We start from the raw sequence: 26070 nt of genomic DNA, 5'->3' as shown, positions 1-26070 counted from the left end.
TTCTGCAACTCATACTTGGTAGGAAAATGAAAAAGGACAGAAGAGGAATCTATAGATTAAAAGAGACAAAAGATGGGATTTTATGAAAGAGGCAAGGCTCCGAATGTATCTCTTTTTTTTTCTTCAAATTTATTTACTTGACAGAGATCACAAGTAGGCAGAGAGGCAGGCAGAGAGAGAGGAGGAAGCAGGCTCCCCGCTGAGCAGAGAGCCCGACTTGAGGCTCGATCCCAGGACCCTGAAATCGTGACCGGAGCTGAAGGCAGAGGTTTCAGCCCACTGAGCCATCCAGATGCCCCAAGGCTCTGAATGTATCTTAACCAGTATATTTTACTCCTGGTAAATGGGTAAACAAAAGCAGGTATGTCCGCACGACGGAATGCTACTCAACAATAAAAAGGAAAAACTACCAGCACATATGGTAACAGAATTATCACGCTGAGTGAAACCCGCCGCACACAAGAGAAAGCAGCCTCTAAGATTCTAGTGACACGAAATTCTCAGTGTAAAACTGACTCCTAGTGACGGGAAGCAGATCAGCGGTGGTCTAGATGGAGACGGAGGTAAGGGCGGGTTATGGGGGTGGGGAGGAGGAACCTTTCCAGGGGGAGGAGATCTTCATTATCTTGATTAGAGCGGGGGCTTCACAGATGGATACTTATGTCAAAACTCATCAAATCGAATACTTCAAATGCGTGCAGCAAATTGTATGTTAATTACACATCACGGGAAAGTTGGTTAAAAACAACTTCCTGTTTTTTGCTTTCTATTTTTACATTTTTTTCTTTCTTTCTTCCTACCATCCTTTCTTTCTTTCCTTACTCACTTACTTAAAATGCCTTTAGTGTATTTACCATGCGTATTCTCAGCCAGTCTGTTCCGGTCATTTTGGTTCAGATGGTTGGATGTCTGTCCTGGTAGATGTTTGTCCTCCTTTTACTGTGATTGTGCTTCTCAAGTGGCTCATTAGTTTGGCTTGTGAGCACAGGTTCCCTTGAGATATCACTGCTCTGTAATGTTTTGGGGGAGGGGCTGAGGCCCAGGCTCTAGTCTCTGTCCTCCCCCCTCCCCGGGGGTTTAAGGTATGAGGAGGGGTAAGCCCCAGGTCACAGACCCTCAGTTCCCTCCACAATGACTCTTGATCTCTCTGGTTTAATCCCACTCTTCAAGTGGACTTAATTCCCTGATCAGGGATTTGTCTTTAAAGTCACAGTAAGTGGCAGCATTGGGAGGAGGCTGTCTCTCTGAGGTGTAATCTCTGGCTCTGTTTTCTTTTTTTTTGTGGAGGCTTTTTTGCTTTCCTGACAGGCTGGCCTGTGGCCTGCCTGGGCTTCTGGCTTCTCACGGGGAAAGGCAGAAACTCACAGGGAAAGGCAGACAGTGGTTATCCCAGAACAGCACCTGATGAGGCAGTAGCCAGCCTTAAAGGCCTTCCTTTCAGCCTGTCTTCTTTCTGCTCCCTCTGTCAGCCTCCCCGCACCCCCCCCCCCCCGGCGCTGCAGGGACCCCCTCCCTGCTTCCAGGTGCACACACAGCAGTTCCAGACACACTTCTGGCTCCTCGGGGGCCCCTTCTTAGGTGTTGTTTGCAATCTCCTCAACTCTGTCCTTCCATTTTCCTAAAGACAGAGGGCCCAGTGTTAGCTGACCATCTTCATATGGACCCCATAACTTAATTTGTCTGCTTTAAAACCGTTAATATTCTTTGAAGAGGTGGTTTAGGTCTGAACATCTGGTTGTGAACACTGTAAGAACACTAAAGACAAAAAACACCAAAGAACTATAGAAAAGTGGAAAATAGTTTGCTGATTCTAAAGCCAGAAAAGGAAAGAACTTTTAGACATCTTTTGTCAAATAACTTTCGAACTGTATCCATTTGAGTTAGCACTTCAGGGTCAGGAAAGCACTTAACCCTTGTTCTGAGCTAAGTACCAACTGAAATCTAGAGAATTCTAAATATGTTACAAAGTTACCTTAAGCAAGAAATGTTGTATTTAACAGATCCCACTGGCCTCCAGGCTGTGTGTGAATATAAAGATTTTCCTGCTTTGGGTATGTGTAGTGATTTTTCCATTCACCTAGAACACACTTCTTTCAGATCTCTGCTGGTAGCCATGTTTCTCAGTACTTAGGCCTATCCTCAGATTTCCCCTTTCTAGAAATTTCCATGACCACTCTACTCTCAAAATACGCATGCCCAACACCAATCACTTTCAAATTTATTTGCTTTGATTTTCTTTACACACCTAATCCCCAATGAAATTATATGCCTATCAGTTTACTTAATTATCGTCTGTCTTCTCCCATATGAGGCTGGGGCTTCTCTCTTGTTCCACAAGGAGAAGATCCCAACACCTAGGATAATATAAAACCTGGTGCACAGTATACCCTCAGTAAATAATTGTTAAGGGAACGAGTAACCCTCTGTGTATTGCTGTTTCTAGCTATTGCCAGGTAATATTCTACTCCGAAAGTAAGTGGCTTAAAACAACAGTGATTTGTTATTTCTCACAGTCTAGCAGGTGGACTGGGCCTGCTGACCTCTCCTGGTAGCCTGTCTGGGTTTGCCTCCCCCACAGGTCGGGGCCTCCTCTCTCTTGTGGTCTTTCACCCAGGGCTTCTCTTCTCCATGGCAGAAGCCTTCCAAAGGCTTCTGTAGAAGGAGCACCACAAGTTGCTTCCACCAGGTTCTTTTGGTCAAAACAAGTCATGAGGTCAGCCCCAAATCAAGGGGTGAGGAAACAGATACCACCCCTTGATGGGAAAGTCTACAAAATATTATTAAATTTGCTCCAAAGCAAATTTCCTAGTTTGTAGACAGCGGAAGAGTTACAGGAATCATCCACCATTGACCGACTCAGTGCCTAGCACCCAGCAGGCCCTCACTGTTGGTCCAGTGAATGAAAGAATGAATGTCAAGGCTGTTTCCACCACCCCCTTCAAGGATGGACTGCTTCTCTGGACACAGTGGGCTATACTGCCCCCTAGTGGAATTTGAAGATTGAAGAGGGGGCTAATTCCTTTCTTGGAAGGTTGAACTATAGGATTCCAGGTTACAGGTTAGGGTAGTGGTTCCTAAACTTTAGCATCAGTATGGAGCATATAGCGATCTTACTAAGAACAGAAGATTGTGACAATAAATATAAATAATAAATAAATCTAACAACTGATTAAAAAAAAAAACAGAAGATTCCTGGGCGCCATCCCAGTAAGTAAGTCTGGATAGGTCCAAATACACCAAATCCTAAGCTGTTACTTGGGCTTTGTGATGAATGGGTGTTGGAAGGAGAAGTTGCCTTGTAGGAAACAGAACCCTAGTTTTGCAAGCAGAGAGACATGCATTGGAAAAACAGCTCTGCCCCTGATGGTCTGGTCTGTGTCACCCTGGGAAATCCACAGACTCTCAAATTCTCAGGTTTCACATCTATAAAATGGGGTTAATGACAACTATCTCATAGGGTTGTTATGAGATTAGAAATAGTTCCTGGTTATGGCGCATAACACACCCTAACTCAATAAACAGGGTTAACATTATTGCTTTAATACCACAAACGTACAGTGTATAATAGATGTTCAGCAACTTTTAGCCAGATTTAAATATTGTTTAAGACTACACGGGCAAGAATCTTATCTTTTTCAATCGCCATTGATTACCAGGATCTAGGGTAACAAAAATGTCTTATAGCAGGTGCTTAACCAATAGTTTCTCAAGAATAATGAAGTCCTCATATCCTATCTCTATCAACATGAATGTGTTCGCTGGTTGTACCAGGTGGGTGTGAATGCACACATGTATACCTGTGCCTGTATGTGTGTGTTACGTGTGTGTGTGCGTGCATGTAGTTATTTTATGTCATCTAAGGACTTCGAGACACATTTTGCTTTGTGTACACTCAACACTGACTAAGCTGCCAGGGGTCCAATTGTTTTCAGAAGCATTTTTTTTATTGTAGCACCGTGAAAAGTATACGAGCCTTAAAGAAGACCTTGGTGCAAATCCCAGATCTGACCAGTCCTACTTTAGGCAAGTCCCTCATCTTCTCTGAGCCTCACTTTTCCTGTTGGTGACATAAGGAAGTTTTTGCAATGGTCAAATATGTTCTAATGTGTTAGGATTCTGTATGTAATTGGGAGAACCAGCACACACAAGGGTTGCCATTTTGTATTTTATTGTTGTTTTTTTTATTGAAGATCATCACTTTAAGTCACTTGTTGCTACATTGCCTTCATCGTTATCATTTTCACCGACTGTACATTATTCTGTTGAATAACAGAATTTATCTAAACATCTCCTTTATTGTGGACTCTTTAAATAGTTCCAATTTTATGTAACTGTGAAAATTGCTGCAATTAACGTCTTTGTCAACATAACTTTTTGCTTTGGTTGGATAATTTCCTCAGGAAACGGGGTGATTTTGACTGCCTCATAGGGAAGACTAGAAGGATGTTGTGGCAACATTTTTTGCATTAGCATTTTGTGTGAACCAAATATGGGAAAGATCAGAACTGTCCTTCAGGAGCAAGTGCTTAAATAAACTACATGCCAACCAATCAATGAAATATGATGCAACTATTAAAAAGAACAAGGATTATGGAGCACTTAGGTGGGTCAGTGAGTTGAGTATCCTGACTCATGATCTCAGCTCAGGTCTTGATGTCAGGGTTGTGAGTTCAAGCCCTGTATGGGGCTCCATGCTGGGGATTGAGACTACTTAAAAAAAATAAAAAAAGAAGAAGAACAAGGATTATTCATTATAACCAAAAAGTAGAAACAAGCCAAATGTCCATCAACTCGTGAATAAGCAAAATGTGGTATGATATCCATACAATGGAATATCACTCAGCTGTAAAAAGCAATGAAGATTTGAGACATGCTACAACATGGATGAATGTTGAAAACATGCTGAGGAGTCAGAGGCCTCACATAATAGATTCCATTATATGAAATGTCTAGACTAGGCAAATCTATGGAGACAGAAAATAAGTAGTTACCAGGCGTTGGGAAGGGAAGGGGAAATTCTAACTATTGATCTATACTATTGATATAATGGGATTGCTAACAGGAACTAGGATTCTTTGGGGCATGATTAAATTATTCTGGAGTTAGTAGCGATGGGTACATGACCTTGGGAACACACAAAATCCACTGAATTGTACACTTTGATTTTTTAAAAGATTTTATTTATTTATTAGAGAGACAGCAGGAGAAGTAAGAGGAGCAGAGGCAGAGGGAGAAGCATATTCCCCACTGAGGGCAGAGCCTAACTTGGGGCTCGATCCCAGGACCCTGAGGTCATGACCTGAGCTGACTGAGTCACCCAGGAGCCCTGAATTATACACTTTAAAAGAGTAAACTTTATGGTATATGAGTTATAGCTCAACAGAAAAAAGAATGAGGAAGACCTATATTGACATGATCTATTATTCATTGAAAAAAGCAAAGTGCAGAGCAGTATCTAAGACATAGCACTTCGGTGGAAGTTTTGTTTTCTATCCTCAGTGTTTGAAGTTGTGAGACTTCCCCCAGGAAATGTCTGTCCTGCCCTCACTGTGCTGTGACCTCAGGCATGAGAGCACCCTCTTTCTCTGGACTGTAGAACCGGTTGCGTGCTGGGGGCTGAGATAGTGCATCATGAATGTAATATGTACATAGAATGTAATATATAATTATTCTCATTGTTTCAGATAACAGAACTGAGAGGTGAGAGAGACAAGTGGCTTGCCAAGGCTATACAGCAGAGAATGTGGCCCACCGGGAATCAAACCCAGGCCTGTATGACTCCAAAGGAGGGGAGTCAGAAGCTTGGGTGCCCAGAAGCTAGTTTATTTGTTCCCTGTGCACTGACGGACCAGGGGGATGGAGCCTGCTTTGCTACAGAGAACATAGGTTCCAAGAATGGTGGTTTATGTACTTACCCAGAGAGGTCCTTTATTTTCCTTTATTTGAGGGTTAGGAAGGGGATCTTAGAGACTTATCTTGCCCCAGACTAGTCCCTTATTGCTTGATGGGAATATTTTGGTAGTTCCTAACTGGCCCACTTATGCTCCTTCACAAAGTCTGTCCTTGCTGTTGTTTCTAACTAGAAAACCCTTCCTGCCCACCAGCCACTCAACTCAATGAACTCCTACTTACCTGTCAAAACCCAGCTCATATGTCCCTTCTCTTGTTTTCTTCTTATCAACAACATTTATAGATGTCCTTCCTGGCATCTGTAGAATAATACCGATAATATTAATAGTAGCTATCATTTGGAGATCCCCACTTTGTGCCAGGCAATTTTAACCATTGACATATTTGTTCCTTTTAAGTCTCATGGGAATTATGCAATGAAAGTATAATTATTTACATCTCTTTCAGAAGAAGAAACAACCTTAGAGAAGTTAGGAAATTTGCCCAGAATCACACAACCAGGATGTGATGCAACAGGTCTTTCTGACTCCAAAGTCATACTTTCCCCTTACCCCACATCCTCTCTCCTACAGCAGTCACCTTGAATTGCAAATCCTGTTTACTGCTGTTTTCACCATTGCCTTGTGAGCCCTAGAAGGCAAGTAGTCAGTCACTCTGATTTCAGAACTGTGACCCTACTGCCCTGTGTGGGGTCTGCTCCCCAGTGGCTGCTCCTAAAAGTGACATAGGACTGAATTGTTCCATTTGCTGGGACCCAGCCTGGAAAGTAAATGCAGCATATTTGTCCTATCCCTGCAGAGGGGGCAGGCTTGTTATCTGTCCTGGAAGGGCGATAAAGGGGCAGGTCTTGCCTCCTTGAGGACTTGCAGATGTTTCCTGAGGCCATGAGAGCACTTTCTGCTTCTTGCCAGTTCGTGTGAGCTGCTAGGAGAGTGGGCTTCATGGCTCTGCTAGCGTGAATGTCAACAACCAACTCCAGCCAGCACTCTGGAAATCGCACAGAACAGTTGGGGCCCGTAGGGGCCTGTGGAGGATGGACGCACCATCCCCAGCTGGCCGGATTTTTGCTCCAGCCCCAAAGAGGCTTCACTGTCGGGACAGCAGGACTGGGTGGGTGGGACCTCCAGCTTTGTAGTTAGCTCTGGCTTTGAACACCATCTCCACTGCTTACTAATCCATGGCCTTGGAGCAAATTTGGCAACCTTTCTAAACCTCAATTACTTCATTTTTACCTGGGAATAATTGCCTCCTTTTTTAAAAATTATGGATAAAAAGAGATAATGCACATCAACCCTTGCCACCTAGCCCAGGACAATGCCAGCATCTAGTGACAGGGATGCCAACGATAGTAATAGCAATAGGAATTATTGTTATTTTTGAAAAAAATCCGTAAGAGATATTTGTTGTTTGCAGCCAAGAATCCTGTCTTGATATGGTTACTGTTATTAGTTGGGGAGAAGAGGAGTTCTCTAGGACAGGCCATTGGGGCCGGAGGGATGGTTTCCCCTGGGCCAGTACAAGAGCTGGCTGACAGAGTAATCTCCTGTGCTTTAGCGTGAGCAAGTGTGGTTCTGCCCGGATCCCAGTTCCCAGAGTAACCTGAGATGGGGAGTGCCCTGGTCAAGACTCAATCTCTATTCTTCCCGACCCCAGGCAGCAAACAATCATTCTTCTGTCCTGACCACCTAAGGGGGGATTGAGCAATTAGCAGTTATTAAAATCATGGACTATATTTTGGAGAAAATTAATAATAATTTTATATTGAACCATCCTGAAAAGTTAGCATTTTCCCCAGGTTTATTTTATTTACTTATCTAAGCACCCAAATATCCACAAAATAGAGATGTGCTTTATTTAAGTTGTTTTTAAAATTTCCGTGAGCTCTTCCAGTTTTTAGGTATAGCCCTCTGGGGAAGAAATTGATAGACCTGTGCAGTTTTGATTTCTCATATAGTCACCGGACGTTCTTTCATACGTGTTTTTCCGTGTCTTGACAAGATTTATATTTGTCATTTGTAAGGCTTGTCATAATATTCCTTCAAGTGGATGGGCCAGTTTGTCCTTCCACCTGTCCTTTGGCACTGGGGTAGTTCCAACTTTCTGCTGTTGTATGTAATACTATCAACCTTTATGAAAACAAGCTTTGAAAACAATCTTTGGAAGTATTCCCTTGCGACACATTCCTAGAAGCAGACTGAAGGACCAAAGGGTGGGAATAGGTTTTCTTGGCCTTGTAGCTTAAGGTTAGATCATTCCCAAGGAGAGATAAAACCAAATCGCAGAGATTGCCCATGTGTTCTCTCCTGGTCTGAAATGGGAAAGAAATACAGACGCAGTGCCAAAGAGACGACAAGACAATTTGCTGAGCCAGACAGAACTTTCTGGAAGGGGCTAGACTTTTCCATGAGAACATCCTCAACTGATACCCAGTTCTCTGACTGTCCACTTATTTGGGACTACCCCACCCTTCCACAGGAGTCAGACTCCAGCCATTAGTGCAGACCCTACAAATTCCGGAGAGTCAGATGCCTGTGGTGGGTGGAGTAAATGTCCTACCCGAAGAAGGCCACGTAGCCTGGTGGAGTGAATGCTGGAGCCTGGAGCCAGAAGCCCCGGCTGCAGGCAGGCAGGGCCCTGCCATACACCTGGTACCTCCACAGGTGCTCCCTCCTGTGCCCACCTGGAGGGCAGATTACCAAAATTAAGTTTTGGTATATTTCTTTCACTCAGGACTTTTGACTTCTGAAAAAATACAGGACTCCCTGGGAGAGGGCATAGTGCCACCTATCCCTCCTGGGTGAACCGTCTTGTCATCACTGACCCTGAGAACTAGTCGGACTGGAGAAGACAGTGAAGGGCCCCCGACAAGACTCTGAGAGCCGGGGAAGGAGCCCCACGAAGGAGGTGAAGCTCAGAGTCTAGCCTTTCTCAGAAACTTTGAGAACAGCATTCTCTGGTTGCCTCTGGCCTGTGTGGCTGCCCCAGGAGCGCCGAGTTCCCTGGGGGAGAAGCAGAGGAACCCTCCTGACATGGTGGCCTAGGCAGAAAGCCCAGCTGGATGGATGTCTGCTGTTGAACTGGAAAGCTGGGTAGGAGCAGGAGTCAGACAGTAGCCCCCGCGACCCCAGGCTAGCCAGGCGCCTGAGAGCACCCGGTCCTCACAGGTACCAGCAGGATGCTGCTGTGATTTCTGCTTTGCTGTAGCTCTGCTCCTTGGGGACTGGGATCATGCCATGACTTCTTCTTGGGCCAAGCACAGCACAGTAGGTCGTGGTGCAGACCACAGGCTCCTCCCAGATTTTATCTCCTACCCTCTTCCCCTCATTCATCGTGCCCTCTGCATGCTGGCTCTTCTGTTCCTCTGTCCCAGAGATGGACTTGCCATCTATCTTCCTCCTTGCCCTCCTTCTGGTCTCGCCTCTTTTCTGAGATGCCATGTTGGCCCCGAGTCACTGTTCAACCCGTCCCTAGCGTGTTTTTTTCGTAGCAATTTCCCACGATCATCTGATTTCCTTTAACGGACTCCCCAACGGGAAAGGAAGCTCCAAGAGGGCAGCCTCAAAGGCCTTTGTGCTCTCTGCTCAGGGCAGAAAACCATATGGGCATGTGTAAGGGAATCCATCTAAGACTCCCTCCTACCCCCACGCCCCAGAGCTGCCCTTGTGCTTCCTTCATTCAGTTGTAACATTTTTCTCTTCGGAGGGCTCTGCCCAAGGGCCTGGCAGGGGAGAGAGCTTGGCTGGCCTGTGTGTGGATTGGGGTTCCAGCCTGACTCGGCAGTTTCACATACGGTGCCATCTGGGCCGCCTCCTACCAGGGTCTGCAGGAGGAGAAGAAGGGACCCAGCGGGCGGAAGCGCACAGAGGCAGACTGTAGTCCCATCTGAAGAGGATGCTGGAACAGAGCTGATGGGAGACAGGAGGGGCATTCCTCAGCTTACCTAGGCTAGCTCCACGCCTCCCTGGCCCGCTCACCACCCTCTGCCTCCTTGGGGTCTGCCTCCCCACCTGCAGCCTGGGAGAGCTCCCTGGCTGCTGGAGCTCTTTCCCAGCACAGGCACTGGTCACCCTACCTTGCTAAGGAGACTGGACCAGATGCTCCCTGGGGGCCATTTCACCCCCAGTTCCGGGGCCTAGTGGAGAGCTGATTATCTCTAAGCCACGGACTGGGGACCGCAGGACCTTCAGGCTGGAGAAGATGACAGTCTGGGTGAAGATAGTAATGATGGGTGGAGGTTAAAGCTCAGTGATCCGGGGCACCAGCTCCCAGCTCAGGGACCACATCCGCCCCACCTGCTGCTTGCTCGTCACTCAAAGCTGAGCATCTGAGTCAGGAATGCCTCATCTCGAAGAAAAATGAGTTCCAGGCCTGGTTCTGCTGCCAAGTTACGATGTGAGCTCAATTACAATCTTTTCTTCTCTGAGATTGGTGTTTCTTTCTGGGGAAAAAAAATATGAGAATGTTCAGATCCCACTGAGACATTTTGAAGGCTCTCTCTCCTAATCCTAACATTTTAAGACTCTGCCACTGAGCGTCAGATGTGAAAAACAGGCTCACCCATGCTCACAACTCTTCAGCAAGTCACCTTTTTTAGTTGACAGCCTGGCAAGGAGCCAAGACCCCTGACCTCTGTCATCAGCTGTGGAAGCCTTGCGGAGTGTCTGTGTTTATTTGCAGCTGTGGCTGTGTGGATGACATAAGTAGGTGATCTGTCAGTGGGCAGAGCCCAAGGTGTCCATCAGGCGAGAGATGAGCTGAAGCTAGTCCAGAGTCACTGTGGAGGAGGCCTGCCAATGCCACTGAGGGGTCCGCTCCTCCAGGGGGCAGGAGGGGGACTTTGTGTTCTGTCTTTGGCAGTGTCTTCTGTGGCTTTTACGCCCTGACCACCCAGGGTGTGGCAGCCCTGGGCAGGCCTCCCTGTGATCCTGAACTGGGAATGGGAAAGGAGCATTCTGAAAAGGAGCATTTTTGTGATGCCCTCTGCTAATTTCGTAATGTTCTATAGTTTCACTCTGCTTTCCAGAAATGCATCTGAAGTAATCTTAAGTATAACCACCTAGAAAGATTGGGAAGCCTAACTTGGAGATCCTGGGACCATTCTCTGTCCTGAGCCAACTTTTCCTGTTAGCCTGTGGGGTTCCTATAGGAATGAGAGGCTCAGAAGGTCCAGTATCTGAGTAAGCATTTCCCCAGAATCTTCTGGGAACTAATTCCAGATTGGGAACTGAATCATTAACTTCTCAATTCTTGAATGGAATCATTAACTTTTCAATTATGAATCATTAACTTTTCAATTCTCCATGCAATATACTTATCTATACAAACACACGACATGGATTCTCAGAGTAGACTTTTCAGGAGGTGTGAATCTCTCAAATCACCACCAAAGGGACTGATACACTGGCTTAGGAAAATATGTTTTTCATGCTTAAAAAATAAATAAATGCATAAAAATATATGTTTATAAAAAATAAAAAATTAAAAAAAAAATAAACGCTAATTTTAAAGATGAATCACCCACGGTCCCCTGCTCCTACGGAGTTTCGATAAACCCTTTCACCCCTCTGAGCCCTCTTCTGCAAAATCGGGTTAATGATCCCCACCTAGGTTTGCTAGACTTAGTAAATGAAAGGATACCTAGTTAAATTTGAATTTTAGATAATGAATACTATTTTAGCATAAGTGTGTCCCGTGCAGTATCTGGGATTTACTTACCATACAATATTATTCATTGTTGATCTGAAATTCAAATGTAACTGGCATCTCGTATTTTATCTACCCTGTGCACACTAGTTCAGGAATTGTTTGAGGGACAAAAGGAATAACATGTGGATTAATAATATATGAAAGTGCTTTACAGATGACAAAATTCTGCGTCAGCAAGAAGGGTTGTGATCCTGTTACTTGGATGGAAAAGGGTCTCTTGCAGGCCTGTGAGTCTGTTCTTATGGTGGAGATCCCAATGCATGAGTAGAAAAATCCAGGGCTGCATCCCAAATGAACGCTTTTTTTTTTCTTCCAGGGTAGTGGATCCCAAACCGAAGGAACAGAATGGAGCACATGTGAGGAAGTCCTGGGGGTGGTGCTTCACAGAAAACTCAAAACAGGACCCCCGGGAAGGAATCCGCACCTGCGTTTTCTGGCTGTATCCCAGAAGTGGGGTCTGAGATACTGTCTGTGTTGCTCACGCTCCCCCTGAAGGATTCAAAGGGACAGGAATGGGCTGCAATTAGGAGCCCTGGAAACCAGTGTCCCGGCAGGGGCAGGAGGAGTGAGGCGTGTTCGACTTGGACATCTGTGGACTCAGGAGACAGAAGCCAGAGGCGACCGGTGCTTCCCCGAGGGCGCGCCTCCGGTCCAAGGTGGCATTCGGCTTTGGTAAAGGGCCCCACACAGTCGGTCCTTCGGTTACCCGAGTGAGAAGCAGAGCGGCGGGAGCGGGAGCGGAGCGAGTGTTCAAAATGCGAAGTCTAGAAAAGCTCTTAGAATCCCCGTTCCTCCCTCCTTCCACCTTCCGGATGGGGGCACTAGGCTGGAGAGGTGACTCCTCCAAAGGCCGGTAGTAGATGAGGGCAGGACTAGGGCTGGAGCCCACACCCGCCGCCCCCCTGCTCAGCGGCAGAGTCTGCTCCCCCCATCCCCTGAGAGTCCTTCTGTTTGGGCCCTCGGAGCGGCCACGGTCCTCCAATCACTCCCGAGGCTGCAGCCCCAGAAACCTTTGCTTGCGGCGGAGGCGAGGCCGCTTCTGGAGTATTAGCGATGGGGCTCTGCGTGGGGCCCGTGCTTTCCAGTTTGCAAAACACTTTTGCGTCCTTTATGTCGCCTGCTCTGGGCTTCTGCCCTCCTCCACTTCCTCCAACCTCTGTTTTCTGCTCTGGCCTCCCAGAGAGGCGGTTTGTACGCGGGGGGGGGGGGGGGGGGGGGGGGTCAAGGCCTCCGGAGCCCACGTGCGTAAGACTGAAGCCTGCGGACGGCTGGTGCGGCCTTTCGTGAGTCCCCGGGAGGGCTTCGCAGGGCCTCCGTCTCCTCGTCCGCCAAGCGCAGATAGTCATCGGAGTATCTAGTCCTCGAGTGCTCCTGTGAGGCCTCGGTGCGTTAACTCGAGCTCGGGACCGTCCCCCGCACGCCGTCAGGGCTTCCCAGACACCAGCACCTTCCCCACTCCCATTAGCCTGGCCGGCATTTGCTATTTCACAACCGTGATCTGAGACGCCAGAGCCCTTCTCCGCCTCTTCCCCTCTCCTCGGAGGCTCCGCTCACTCGGCCCTGCCAGCGCAGTACTCCTTTGATGCCTTCCTCCCAGCGCTGCGCGGTCGGGCTCCCTGTCGGAGCCGGGAGATCTCCCGGGGCATCTTGAGCGGCGACACCGCGCCCCGGGGTGGGGGTGGGGGGCAGGCGAATCTCTCTGCTTCCTTGATGTTCGGTGACTGCATGAGTCACCCAGTGATCCCCCAATCTAGACATCCATCTTGATGTCTTTCTTTCCCCTCACCCCACACCCAATCCAAGTCTTGACAAGTCCCGGTGGAAACTGGATCCTGAATGTGCCTCTAGGCCAGTCCCAGGCCAGGCCCCGCCCCCGTCTGTCTTCTCACCCCTGGGCAACTGGGCCTTCTCCGCTTCCATGCCCCTACACTTACTGCCCCGGGATGCACCTTCATCCCTCTCCTTAACACTCTCCCTTGACTTGCTGTTGCTCTTGGACGAAACTCCCATCCGCAGGCATGGCTGCAGAGCTCTGCCTCGCTTGCTCCCACCTCATCCACTTCCCCTTCACTCTATAAGCTTCACTGCCCTGGTCTCCTTCCAGCTCCTTCCCGGCCTCCTGTCCTGCATTCGCCACTCCTTCTGCTTTCTGCTCAGCCTGCTGCTTCTTTTGATTTCAGGTTGAAGGTCACATCCTCTGAGAGGCTTTCCCTGTCCGACTTGAGGGGGGACGTCTCCCAGTTTTTCTGTGTCCCAGCACCCTTTTAATCTCCTTCATACAGCCCATTATTTATCTGTGAATATCTTGCTTACTTACCCATTTGTTAGCTGGCTATCTCACTTGCTATATTGTATATATTTTTCATGATTTTACTTATTTATTTATTTGCTATATTGTATATATTTTTCATGATTTTACTTATTTATTTGAGAGAGAGTAAGAGCTCAGAGGGAGAATGAGAGGGAGAAGCAGGCTCCCCACTGAGCAAGGAGCCTGATGTGGGGCTTGATCCAAGGACCCTGAGATCATGACCCGAGTGAAAGGCAGAGGCTTAACCCACTGAGCCACCCAGGATCCTCTCACTTGCTATATAGTAAGCATCATGAGTGCAGGACATGGTTTGTGTGTGTGTCCTTCATAGGGTATATCTAGACCAGTCTTTAATACACTTCTGCTGATTGAACGAAGGAATCCTCCTAGCAATGAGTAGACTAGGCATTATACGTTCACTTTGCAATGACAAAAGTGTAGAGAGGTTGATTCTTGCCCTAGGTAACATAGGCTAGAAGAAGTGCAACCAAGCCCCCTAGGTCATGGGCTTTTCCTGCTAGACCATTCCACCTCAAAGGGACATAGACTTAGCCCTGGGAATCCAGCTGGGCTGATTCATAGACTAATGCTCTGACGTGAGACCAGATGGCAGAGATTCCGAGATTCCTATCTCTAAAGGAGTAGCACTGCCAGTATGTGGCTAAGGATTACATCCCATTCCAAAATCTGGGCTATACTCGAGACATTGCACACACCCATTAAACACCCAACGACTGTACGAAAAGTGACTTCCTTTGAGAAAGGAAATCAGATCCACAGGCCCGAGAGCAGGCTTGATCTCTCAGGACCCTCTTTAAAGACCTTCTAATTTAAGCTTGTTGGAAGGGGAAAGATGTTTTTTTCTAGCTCCCTTACAACAATGTGGCCTAATTTGGAAGATTTTGCCATTCCTCAAGTCCCGACTGCTGCCTGAGAGCAGAGCAGACCCTGATTGTCATCGTTTAAAATATTGCCTTGAGCATTGATAAAAAGCTGTCAGGAGGGTACCATTTCTGTGATTCCAGGAGGAAAGTGCCTGGGCAGAGAGACCCTGGTGACATAAAGAGCTCTGGACCAGAAGTCAGAAGGGCAGTGCTATGGGAGAGAAGGCTCTGGGGTTTCTAGCCGGCAAACTCTAAGTCCCCTGCTAGCCCTTAGCTGCCCCTCTGTAAGGAATGAAGGGAGTCTGATGGTGACCTAAGGGTCATAGGTGTGGCTTTGACCTGGGCTCTATAACAAATGTGCAGGGAGGGACCTTTTAAGGTCTTCTCCTTCTCTGGATCTTGGTGTATTGTCTTTACAAGGCCAGGGTTGGAAGGCCTGACTCCTCAGCCTCTTCCCACTCTGATATTTGCTTTTGCCGTGTGAAACATCGTCTCCTCCAGGGCTGGGCTTCCTTATCATCCAGGCCTCAGAAACCAGCGTGAAATTGACATAGCTATCACAGAACAGTTCAACAAAGAGCATCTTTAAAAAAAAAAAATCATTGATTTATTTTTAAAGTAATCTCCATGCCCAACATGGGGCTTGAACACATGACTCTGAGATCAAGAGTCTCATGATCTTCTGATTGAGCCCACTGGGTGCCCCTCAACAAAGGCCATCTTAATTCTGAAGGCCTGGACTTCTTAGGGGTGCCCGAGGAGTCAAGTGCTCACTCCTGCCACTCTTCCAGGCCTAGATGCTAGGCACCTCTCCAGTGACAGGTGCCCCCTCTAATGAACGGGGCGTGGGGGCGGGGTGGTTCTTCCAGAAGGGTGAGGTCATGGAAGCAGGTCAGGGAGTTTGACTCCTCTGAGAGTCTAGAATTTCGGAACACTGAACCTTAAGGACATTGTACTCTCCTGCACTTGACCCCCCAAGTAAGAAGACAAGGTTTAGGAAAATCAGACACGTTCCAGTGTTATTTGAATGTTTACTCTGGGGCAGGCTTTGGTTCAACACTTCCTATACATTGTTTTGTGTGACCTTGAGTCCTATAAGATAGACATTGGGATCCTCATTCTAAAGAAGAGGAAGTTGAGACACAGAGCTAAAGGGACTTGTCCAGACTCTAAACTATAAGAGACAAACTGAGGGTTGCTGGAGGGGCGGTGGATGGGAGGAGAGGGTAACAGGGTGGTGGCCTTTAAGGAGGCACATGCTGTGATGAGCACTGGGTGTGTTATATGCAACTGATGAATTATTGAACACTACATCTGAAACTAATGATGTACTATATGTTGGCTAATTGAATCTAAATTTAAAAAAAGTTCAGTGTTTTGTCCAAGGTTATACAGCTAGAAATACACCAGCATTGTACCCAGCAGTCTACTGTTACACTAATGTCTCTCTTAATAATAGCAATAAAAAATAATCAACGTTGAGGAAGTTCAGTAAGCATTGGAAATCACTCTGAACTTGAGGGTCAGATAAATGGCTATACATCTAGTTCTTCTATTTATTGGCTTGGTGACCTTGAGCTAGCCATTTCACTTCTTTAAGTGACAGTATACTGACCTTTGTGGAGATGCCCACTTTACAGTAGAAGGACTGAAAAGGGATAATGTACACGAAGTGGTCAGCATTGATGCCTGGCATAAAAGTGCTCGGTAAATGTTAGTCACAAATATAATATTATCATTACTGCTATTACTATCATCTTCCCTCCAGAGTGACTGCAAAGTTCAAGTGAGATAATGATAGTGAAAGTTCTGTGTTCTGCACCTGTCAGTGATCCTCTTTATTACAATTACAGCAATCTAAGGGAAGGGGTTATTTAGAAAGCACTGGCCCCACTCCTCCCCCAAATGGCTCACATTCTTTGCTCTACGGCCAACACTGATGGCGAGTGAGGGTTTGAGTTGGTGCCCACTCCCAGTGACGTCCTTCAGTAGATCTCCAAGAACTGCAGCAAACACTTTTCCGAGCTTATTTTTAGCATCTTTTAGAAGGACTTTGAAGCAGGATTTCAACATTTAGCTTCATTGTTTAGAGAAGGTGCCTTGCAGTTAATGTGAATGTATGACTTAGAGCTTTCTCTTATCCTAAGAGAGATTCCATGGATGCAGATCAACGATGTGGCTGGCAGACATATGCCCAGATCCAAGTGAATTCTGTTGCTGGTTCTTCCTGATTGAAGTGCTATGTGTTTGTTATAACTAAAAATTTGGAAAATGCAGGAGCACCTGGTTGGCTCAGTCAGTAGGGCATGCGACTCTTGATCTCAGGGTTGGGAGTTCGAGCCCCATGTTGGATGTAGAGAATACTTAAAAATAAAATCTTAAGGGGCACCCGATTGGCACAGTCTGTTAGGCATCTGTCTCCTTGTTCTGGCTCAGGTCATGATCTCAGGGGTATGAGATTGAGCCCCACATCGGGCTCCACACTGAGCACAGAGTCTGCTTGAGATTCTCTCCCTCTCTGCCCCTGCCCTACTCAAATAAATAAAAAAATTTTTTTAAAAAATAAAATCTTACAAAAAATTGGAAAATGCAGAACAATATAAGGAGAAAATTTTACCCACAATGTAATCATTCAGAGACAAAGATTATTCCTATATTGGTGTATTTCCTTTTGGTCTTTTATATATATATATTCTTTTACATAATTGGGATCATAGTATGAATAGTCCCTTATATATTTTTACATTTTTAAAAATAAGCAATATGCATTTACGTTTCCTTCGTATCTTTTTATGGCTTGATAGCTCATTGTTTTCTAATGCTGAATAAAATTCTGTTGTCTGGATATACCACAGTTTGTTTATCCCTTCACCTACTGAAGGATATCATGGCTGCTTCTAAGTTTTGACAATGATGAACACAACTTGCTGTAAAGATCTGTTGGCAGGCTTTTATCTGGATATACGTTTTCAGTTCCTTTACATAAATACCAAGGAATCATATGCTGAATCATATGTAAGAATATGTTTCATTTCATAAGAAAGCATCAAACTATCTTCCAAAGTGTCTGAACCATTTTGCATTCCCATCAGTAATGAATGAGAATTCCTGTTGCTCCACAACTTCACCAGCATTTGGTGTTGTCAGTGTCCAGATTTTGGCCATTCTAAGAGGTGTGTACTGGTAAGCTATTTTTTTTTTCCACTCTTTTATGGTGTAAGCTTTTCCTTCATGCATGTCATTTTAAAAATAATGTACAGTGGCTCAACATAGAGAAGTCATATAACACAAAGTACTTAACCTATCCTTCACTGTGACCTGTTCAGATTTTTCTAATCTTCACTATTATCAATTACACTCTGATGAACATTTTTTGTGTATAAGTCTTTATTTATTTATTTATTTATTTGACGAGAGAGAGAGAGAGAGAGAGAGAGACCATAAACAGAGGGAGTACAGGCAGAAGGAGAGAGAGAAGCAAGCTCCCGGCTGAGCAAGGAGTCTGATTCCAGGCTCTCCACCCCAGGATCCTGGAATCATAACCTGAGCCGAAGGCAGGCATTTAACAACTGAACCACCCAGGGGCCCCTCCCTTGGATATATTCTTAAAAGTGGAAATAATTAAAGATCACAGACATCTTTTAAGATTTCTTGGAGAAGTTCTATCACTTTACATTCTTATCAACAGACTGAGGGAGCAAATGTTATTGCAAATATTATCAGTTTTTAAAAATTCTTGCCAGATCAGTTTTTTGAAAAAAGGGAACTCATTGTGTCAATTTGCATGTATTTGACTACTGAGGTTGAATATACAACATTTCATGTTTTGTAGCCATTTGTACTTCTTTTGTGAGTTTTCTATTAGTGTCCTTTGCTGGGTAGCCTTGTTAATAGAGGCCCCAATAATCCAAAAGTTGTCTGCAGATGATGCCAAATCTTGCATTTAGCCACATCTGATAGGAGGCCAGGCTCCGGGAGGATTAGAAATTGTCCATGTCAGCATTGCTGTTTCAATGAAACCAGAAAGGGGAAAGTTTCCATGTTTTATTGGAATCTGGGAGATGAAGTTATTTTGCTGAGCTGTGTCTATTATTTTATTATGGTTTCTCTTCTTTTCATATTCCCAAAGCTTCTCTCTCTCTCTCTCTCTCTCTCTCTCCTTCTTTAAGATTTTATTTATTTATTTGACAGAGAGAGAGATCACAAATAGGCAGAAGCAGGCAGAGAGAGGGGGGAAAGCAGGCACCCCGCTGAGCAGAGAGCCCGATGGGGGGGCTCAATCCCAGGACCCTGAGATCATGACCTGAGCGAAAGACAGAGGCTTAACCGTTGTAGCCGCCCAGGCGCCCCTCTCTCTCTCTTTTTAAAAAAGATTTTACTTATTTATTTGACAGAGAGATAGGAAAAGAGGGAACACAAGCAGGGGGAGTAGGAGAGGGAGAAGCAGGCTTCCCACCAATCAGGGAGCCCGATGCAGGGCTCAATCCCAGGACCCTAAGACCATGACCTGAACCGAAGGCAGACGCTTAATGTCTGAGCCACCCAGGAACTCCTAAAGCTTCCTTTTTCTTAAATTCTGCTCTTATAGGAGGGTAAAATTTCATGTGTATGTGTCCTTTTTTCCAGTATGTGTTCATCGGCCTCCTACTATGTGCAACACATAGTGGCCACATTAATGGATGGTGGAGTCTCAAGAAGAGCCTGGGCTTTGGAGCTGGGTAGATCTTGGGCAAATCCCTTTACCTCTAAGAGACTCCTCTTCCTCCTGTTCTTTCAAGTATGGGACAGCCCTATCTTTGGGAAATAAATACATTATGAGTGCAGAACTCCAAGGACAGTGTTTGCCACTCACTAAGACTCCATTTAGTTCAACAAACAATTCCTCTTTTTTTTTTTTTTTTAGATTTATTTATTTATTTATTTGAGACAGAGAGCAGAGTGGGGGATGGGGAGAGGGAAAATGAGAGAAAGATGCAGGGCTTTATCCCATAATCCCGAGACCATGACTGAGCCGAAACCAAGAGTCAGGTTGCCCGACCCACTCTGCCCCTGACCCAGGCTCCCCTCCACCAACAATCCTTGTCCTGCATATAGGACATCGACATCGTGCTGGGTACTGAGTTTACAAAGAAGAATCAGATGGGGCACTTTACAGCATCTCCATTGTCTGCAGGAGAAAGTTCAGGCTGCTCATCTGCTCTGACAAGGTCCCCTCTGACCCTGTTATTCCGTGGCCCCTCGTTAGTAAGTCTAGTGGCCCCATGTGTCATGGGTGGGTTGTCAGCTCTTCTTAGAGCCCTGGGTTTTAGCCACAGGTCTGGAGCAACGGGAAAAGTGCCAGCCAACATTCCGTTATAGATAGAGTCACAGCTATATTTCCCCCCCTCTTTTCTTCTTAACGTTATATCATAAGCATTTTCCCATTACAGCATAGTTGTTAAGGGAGCTACTGGAGCTGGTGAGCCTCAGTTTGATTTCTGGCTATGCCACTTACTAAGTGACCTTGGGCAAGTGGCTTAACCTCTCTGTGCCCTAGTTTCCTTATCTGTAAAATAAGGATAGTAATAGTGCCTTCTTCCTGGGGTTCTTTGTTTGATTAAACAAAATATTGCATGTGTGGCTTTTAGGGTAATGCTAGCACAATAAGAGCTCAATGACCTATTTTGAATATTTACTATACTGTCTTCAGATCCCCCCTTACAATGACTTTATATGATTAAATTGAACAGACATAATAATACCTTGTCTGATATTGGATATTTAAGGTGTTTCTCATTTTTTAGAAATTTTATTTATTCATTTGAGAGAGAGAGCAAGAGCGGTTTGGAGGGGGGTGCAGGGCTGGAGAACGTGATTGGGGGAGGAGCAGAGGGAGAGGGAGAAGCAGACTCCTGCTGGGTGGGGAGCTGGCCTGGGGCTGGATCCCAGGACCTCTGGATCTTGACCTGAGTTGAAGGCAGCAGCTTAACCAACTGAACCACCCAGGTGCCCTTAGTGTTTCTGATTTTTCAACACAAAATTATTATTCCTAAGAAATGAAAAAAAAAAGTTATCTTGTGGTTTAGAGATAGAGGCAGAGCAAAAAACTTAAAGAATTAATTGTTGAATGAGTTGACATTTATCCACTTCAATTAGCTTTCAAAATAATTCAACATTTTCTAGACACATTACAGGGTAATTAACCCATTTTAGAAGCCTGGTCATATCCCTGTCTGAGGCAGAGTGCTGGCACTTTGGTAAGGGCTTCTAGTCTTTCTCTGTGATTCTCCAGGCAAAGAAGCTGCATCAGCTTTTCTTCCCTACTGCCAGAGAATCTCTGATCTAGCACATCTTAGGGCCAGCCCAGCTTTTTCAGCTATCACTTGTGGATAGCTTGTAGGGCAACCATCAGACCATGATCACCTGATGGGGAAGCTATGACACAGGTTTTTGTCGTGGCCCTTCAGCCAACAAGGCTCAAAGTCAGCACTGGTCTAAAGGAAAAATGAACGTACACAGGTTGAGCACTTTCGGTATACCGGACTCTGTGAAAAAATTTTCTTCGATCCTCAGCTCCCCTAAGTGAGACATAATTTACTGACCTCACTTTATAGACGAGAAAACTAAGACTCGGAGAGGTAAAATATTTCCTCCAAGGTTACATAGCTGGCGAAATCATGAGCCAGGTCTGTCTGACTCTATGAGTTCTTTCCATGGCACCATCTCTTTTCAATTTAATTCAATTTTATCAGCATGGATTAGTGCTCACACATATTACCCCTGCTAGGCACTAAGAACAGAGAGAACAGCCTAATGGGAGGGACAGACACATAAATTGCAAGTTTTAGTATTAATGGTTGATGCGTGCCTGTGAGAAGTAAAAAAAGCCGGGTGGGCAGTTCAATTTATCCTACTGTATACATTTCTGAAAGCCATTCTTAATCCTTTCAGGAAGAGGCAGGGGAGAGATAGACTGATAGATTGGGACTATAATCAATGAATAAACAAAGGGCCATCGGCAGATGGGAATGGAGTGTTTAATTCCAGGAAAGTCTCTTAAAGGATATGGTATTTTGGTTGGGGTTTGGAAGGCTAGGAAGAATCAGCAGGAGGACATGGGGAAGGGGCTGACCTGTCCACGTCCTTACCCAAGAGAAGTAAAAACAGAATCTTAATTTGCATTTGCTAAATATTGGTCTGAAACCAGAACACCTACACACACCCCTCTCATTTTGCAGTCCTCTTCCATACATAGACAGACCTACCAACACACACACCCATATATGCTCAGAAATAAAAAGAAACTAACCCTGCAGAAAATACCCATAAAACATACACCAGTACGTGTGCAGATACGTAAAGCACACAAGACACAAAATAGACGCCAGTCTCATAAACTCACACAAACACATATAATACTCAGACGTACAGACTCACAAAGATGTTTATGCTCATCCACAAGCCTGTGCAGATCCTTTCCCCACCTACTACTCACGCAGGTGAATAAACGCGTTTTTAGATTAACATGTACCCAAGTCCACATACAAATCTCATCCGGCCTTTCTGGTTGGAGGCCAGTGACTAATGGGAAACCATGCACAAAGGCAAGCATCCCGTAGGAGAGGCCAGGAATGGGTTGGCGTTGGGGCTGGGATTAAGCCCTGTCAGATGACAAACCCGCCCGGCCTGGCTCTCCCTAGAAGCCGCAGCGCCTGAGCAGGCTCTGGATCCTGGCGCGAGGCTGCGCGTCGGAATTCCAGCTTTACACAGGATTTGGTGTCACCCGGGGCCAAGCTCTGCTATCAGACCCACCCCAATCCCTGCAGTGGGCAGGCGGCTGAGGACACTTCAGGGCTGGGGCGTGGGACTTGTCCGAGCACAGTACCCTGCGCCTAGTGAGCATTGAAGAGGGTTTACTGCGAGCCGGGGACTGGGTTTAAACTCTTTCAGTGCATTACTGAATTCTCACATCATCTCTGTGACAGGAGGTGTGGGGGTGTTCTGTGTCTATCATGCCCATTTTAGAGGTGAGAAAACTGCGCTCAGGCCACAAAATCGCTCAGCAGGAAACAGGACGCTGAGGTTCAAACCCCATCCGAGCCTGTTGTTCCGTGGGGAGGGTTGGGGTGCAGGGTCAGGGCAAAGTGTGCACGTGAGTCTGTCTCCACTACACGGGAAGCTTGCACCTTCGGCTGCCGGGGGGGTCTCTACTACCCCGGTCCCGCCTGGCACGGCGCCGAGGCCCACAGCAGGTGTCTGGTCCCGGCCTGGGTCTTGGCTCAGTGGGGCCCTCAGCATGGGCCTCAGTTTCCCCATCCCTGAAATGGGAACGGCAGGGCGGACATCGCAGGGCCGAGGTCAGGCATTCTCGGGCAGCACAAGCAATGCTGAGCTCTACATCCTCGCTGCTGCCGCCCTCGCCCATTGTGGGGGTTCCAGCCCAGTCTCCACCCGAGTCCGGGTGCGGCGCCGGCGCCCCATTGTTCAAGAGGGCGGGGAAGCTCCCGAGAGCGGATTCCCCGCCCCGGGTCGCCCTCGCCGCCCAGTGGAGCAGACGACTTGGCCCCGGCGTTTGCCGCGCGGGGCGCGTCCTTTGTCTGCTCGGCGTCGCCCGATGCCCGCGGCCCGCGCCCCGCTCCTCGGGCAGACAAAGCCGGGGCTGCCGCGAGCCCGAAGGGCTGGAGAGGGGCTCGCACCACCCTCCTCCCGCCTTAACACCGCCCCCTCCCCTCGACGCCCTCTGATTGGCCCGCGGGGCTACAAAGAGGCCGGGAAGCGGGCGGATCACGTGGGCCAGCGTGGCCTCCCATAGGTCGACAAGACTGCCAATCGGGGAGGGCGGGCTGTCCGCGCTCGGCCGGGTCGCTCCCTCCGCGCTGGGGCCCGCCCGCGGGGCCGGCCGCCTGTCAGAGGGAGGTGGCGATGGTGCGCCCGGTGGCGGTGGCGGCTGCGGCGGCTTCCCTGGTCCGAGTGCAGGGAGGAGAAGATGACTGACCGACCGACTGAATGACTGAATGAATGAATGGCGGAGCCGAGCGCGCCATGAGGAGCCTGCCGAGCCTGGGCGTCCTCGCCCTGTTGTGCTGGGCCGCCGCCGCCGCCGCCTCAGCTACCTCGGCGGGGAATGTCACCGGTGGCGGCGGGGCCGCGGGGCAGGTGGACGCGTCTCCGGGCCCGGGGATACGGGGCGAGCCCAGTCGCCCTTTCTCTAAGGCGACGACTCCCACGGCCCAGGCCCCGAGGACCGGAGCGCCGCGCACTACGGTCCACCAGCCTCTGGCGGCGTCCTCGTCAGCCCAGTCCCCGGAGACCACCCCTCCTCGGGCGACGGCCGGACCCGCCTCGACCACCTTCCAGGCGCCGCTCAGCCCCTCGCCGACCGCCCCTCCGGCGGCGGACCGTACTCCGACCGCCCCTCGCGCGACAACCCGACCCGCGCCGACCACCCTCTCGACGACCACTGGCCCGGCGCCGACCACCCCCGTTGCGACCACCCTCCCGGCGCCCACCACTCGGCTGAGCCCGACCCCGGAGCTCCCGGGCGGCAGCAGCGTCCCGCCCACCCCACCTGCCACCGAGGCCCCCTCCGCCCCTCCCCCAGGTGAGTCCCCGCGCCCCTCGCCGGCTGCACCCCGCGGCGCGACTGCCCACCCTCACCCCAGCCCCCGGCCTCCAGGCTTGGGCTGGTGCCCGGAATTGATCATTCCTCACCCCAAAGTTTCCCCGGATTTGGACTCCCAAGGGGAAGGTTCGAGGTCCAGCTCGAACGCCTCCCCCTCCCCAATCTGGAAAGTCTTTTGTCCCCCCCCACCCCTCCCAACCCCGGGCTGGGCTTCCCCGGGAGGGGGGCGGCTGCGGTGTGGAAGGCATCGCATCTCCTTCCAAACCGGGCTTTCGGGCCTTTGTCAGAGACCCTGAATGGGCGCAAACTTTTGGGTTCGGTTCATTCACCCTGCCTCTCCGCCTGGGTTATTTCGGGAAGTTTGAAAGCCAGAATAGTACCTCCTTCAACAAATGGGTCAAAAACTGAGTAGAAGGGATTCCTTCCGAACCCTCCGTGTGCTTGCTCATTCGTCCGTGTGTGTGTGTGTGTGTGTGTGTATAATGTGTGCACGCATGTACACACAGTGCATATATGTATAACGTGCATGTGACAGGTGGAAGAGCTACTGAGGAATTTGTTTACCACAGTTGGACAGACCAAGGGGGGGGGGAAGACATTGTAATCCGTGTTTTCCCTGCAAATAAGTGGATTCAATAGGTCATCTGGGACAGGTGTGTATCTAGGTTGAGCATGCCTATAAATTAGGTTAAATCCCTTCCTTGCACCATTTTTTCCTTCCTCAATTACAAGGTCAATAGGTTTGGACCAATGCACAATTTAAGCAGGGACGCCCATTTTTTTTTCCTCCTTAAGTTGGAAGGTTCAGTTTGGAGGATGCTGATAGATGCCGGTGTCTGTTTTGAGTCCGCATAGAAAACAGGCCCTTCTTCCTCCTGACTGGAGTCTTCAAGCAGAGTTGAAGACAACTCCTGTTGTTGTCTCCTTTTAATCTAAAACGGGCCTGGAACGAAACAAATAAAAACTCCCTTGTCAAGACCTCGGACAAGAGTTTCTGAATTCCTTTGCCGACGTTGGGGTGGAGATTTGTCCAAACTATTTGCCAAGCTGTTCTTACAGTAATGGATCTCTGACCTAATTCTTAGGCTCAGTGATTTGCTGTAGAGTCAGGTATGGACTTTGGACTATAATTGAATTTGTGGAGAGTTTTCCCACATGATTATGAGTCTTAATACCGTCTTGAATCTTGGGTTGGAGCGTGGCATTGACATCAGTAGGAATGCAGATTATTCAACCATAAAAAGCTAAGTTGGCATCTCTTCTAGCTTGAAGGAGTATATTAACTAGTGGGATTTTGACTGTAACCTTTTTTGGCTCTGGTATAGAGAGATTGACATATTACTAAGAGACAGGAAGTGCAGTGGTTCAGAGTATGGACTCTGGAGTCCATTTTTAGGTTTGAATCCTAGCTCTGCCCCTTATTAACCGCGTAATCTTGGTCAGGTCACTGAACCTCTCTTCAACTGTGAAATGAAGATAATAATAGTACTTACTTCATAGGATTGCTGTGAAGATTAACTAAGTTAATACATTTATGGTGCTTAGAACAGTTCCTGGTACAGAGTAAAAGCACCATGTGTGTGTTAGTTATCCTTATGACTACAATTTTTTTTTTTTTGAGAAACCTAGTAGTACTGTGATAATTTTTTTTTTGTTGT

The 26070-nt window shown here is 47.5% G+C and overlaps 1 protein-coding gene and 2 long non-coding RNA genes across 3 annotated transcripts in view; 2 read left to right on the top strand and 1 right to left on the bottom strand.

Annotated features, from left to right (window-relative positions):
- The first annotated feature begins 6 nt into the window (after nt 1–6).
- LOC309845987 lies at nt 7–17656 on the top strand. Its single transcript, XR_014301662.1, has 2 exons — nt 7–563; nt 11933–17656. It is a non-coding gene; the product is annotated as an uncharacterized lncRNA (long non-coding RNA).
- On the bottom strand, nt 7740–11933 carry LOC309845985. The gene is made up of 3 exons (XR_014301659.1): nt 11626–11933; nt 9983–10348; nt 7740–9815 (listed from the first exon to the last, which is right to left on the bottom strand). It is a non-coding gene; the product is annotated as an uncharacterized lncRNA (long non-coding RNA).
- Nucleotides 17657–23610: 5954 nt separating the features above from the next.
- The window catches only part of MEGF9 (multiple EGF like domains 9), an 83262-nt gene continuing 80802 nt past the window's right edge, over nt 23611–26070 (top strand). The window contains exon 1 of the mRNA XM_082694519.1: nt 23611–24391. Within this exon, the coding sequence (XP_082550645.1) occupies nt 23809–24391 (583 nt within the window). The 5' untranslated portion in view covers nt 23611–23808. The remainder of the gene's footprint in view (nt 24392–26070) is intronic.

This window comes from Mustela nivalis (assembly GCF_964662115.1).
Source record: "Mustela nivalis genome assembly, chromosome: 13".
In the NCBI taxonomy this organism is placed as follows: domain Eukaryota; kingdom Metazoa; phylum Chordata; class Mammalia; order Carnivora; family Mustelidae; genus Mustela; species Mustela nivalis.
Note: the sequence above shows the minus strand (reverse complement) of the source record. Positions and strands in the feature narration are given on the sequence as shown.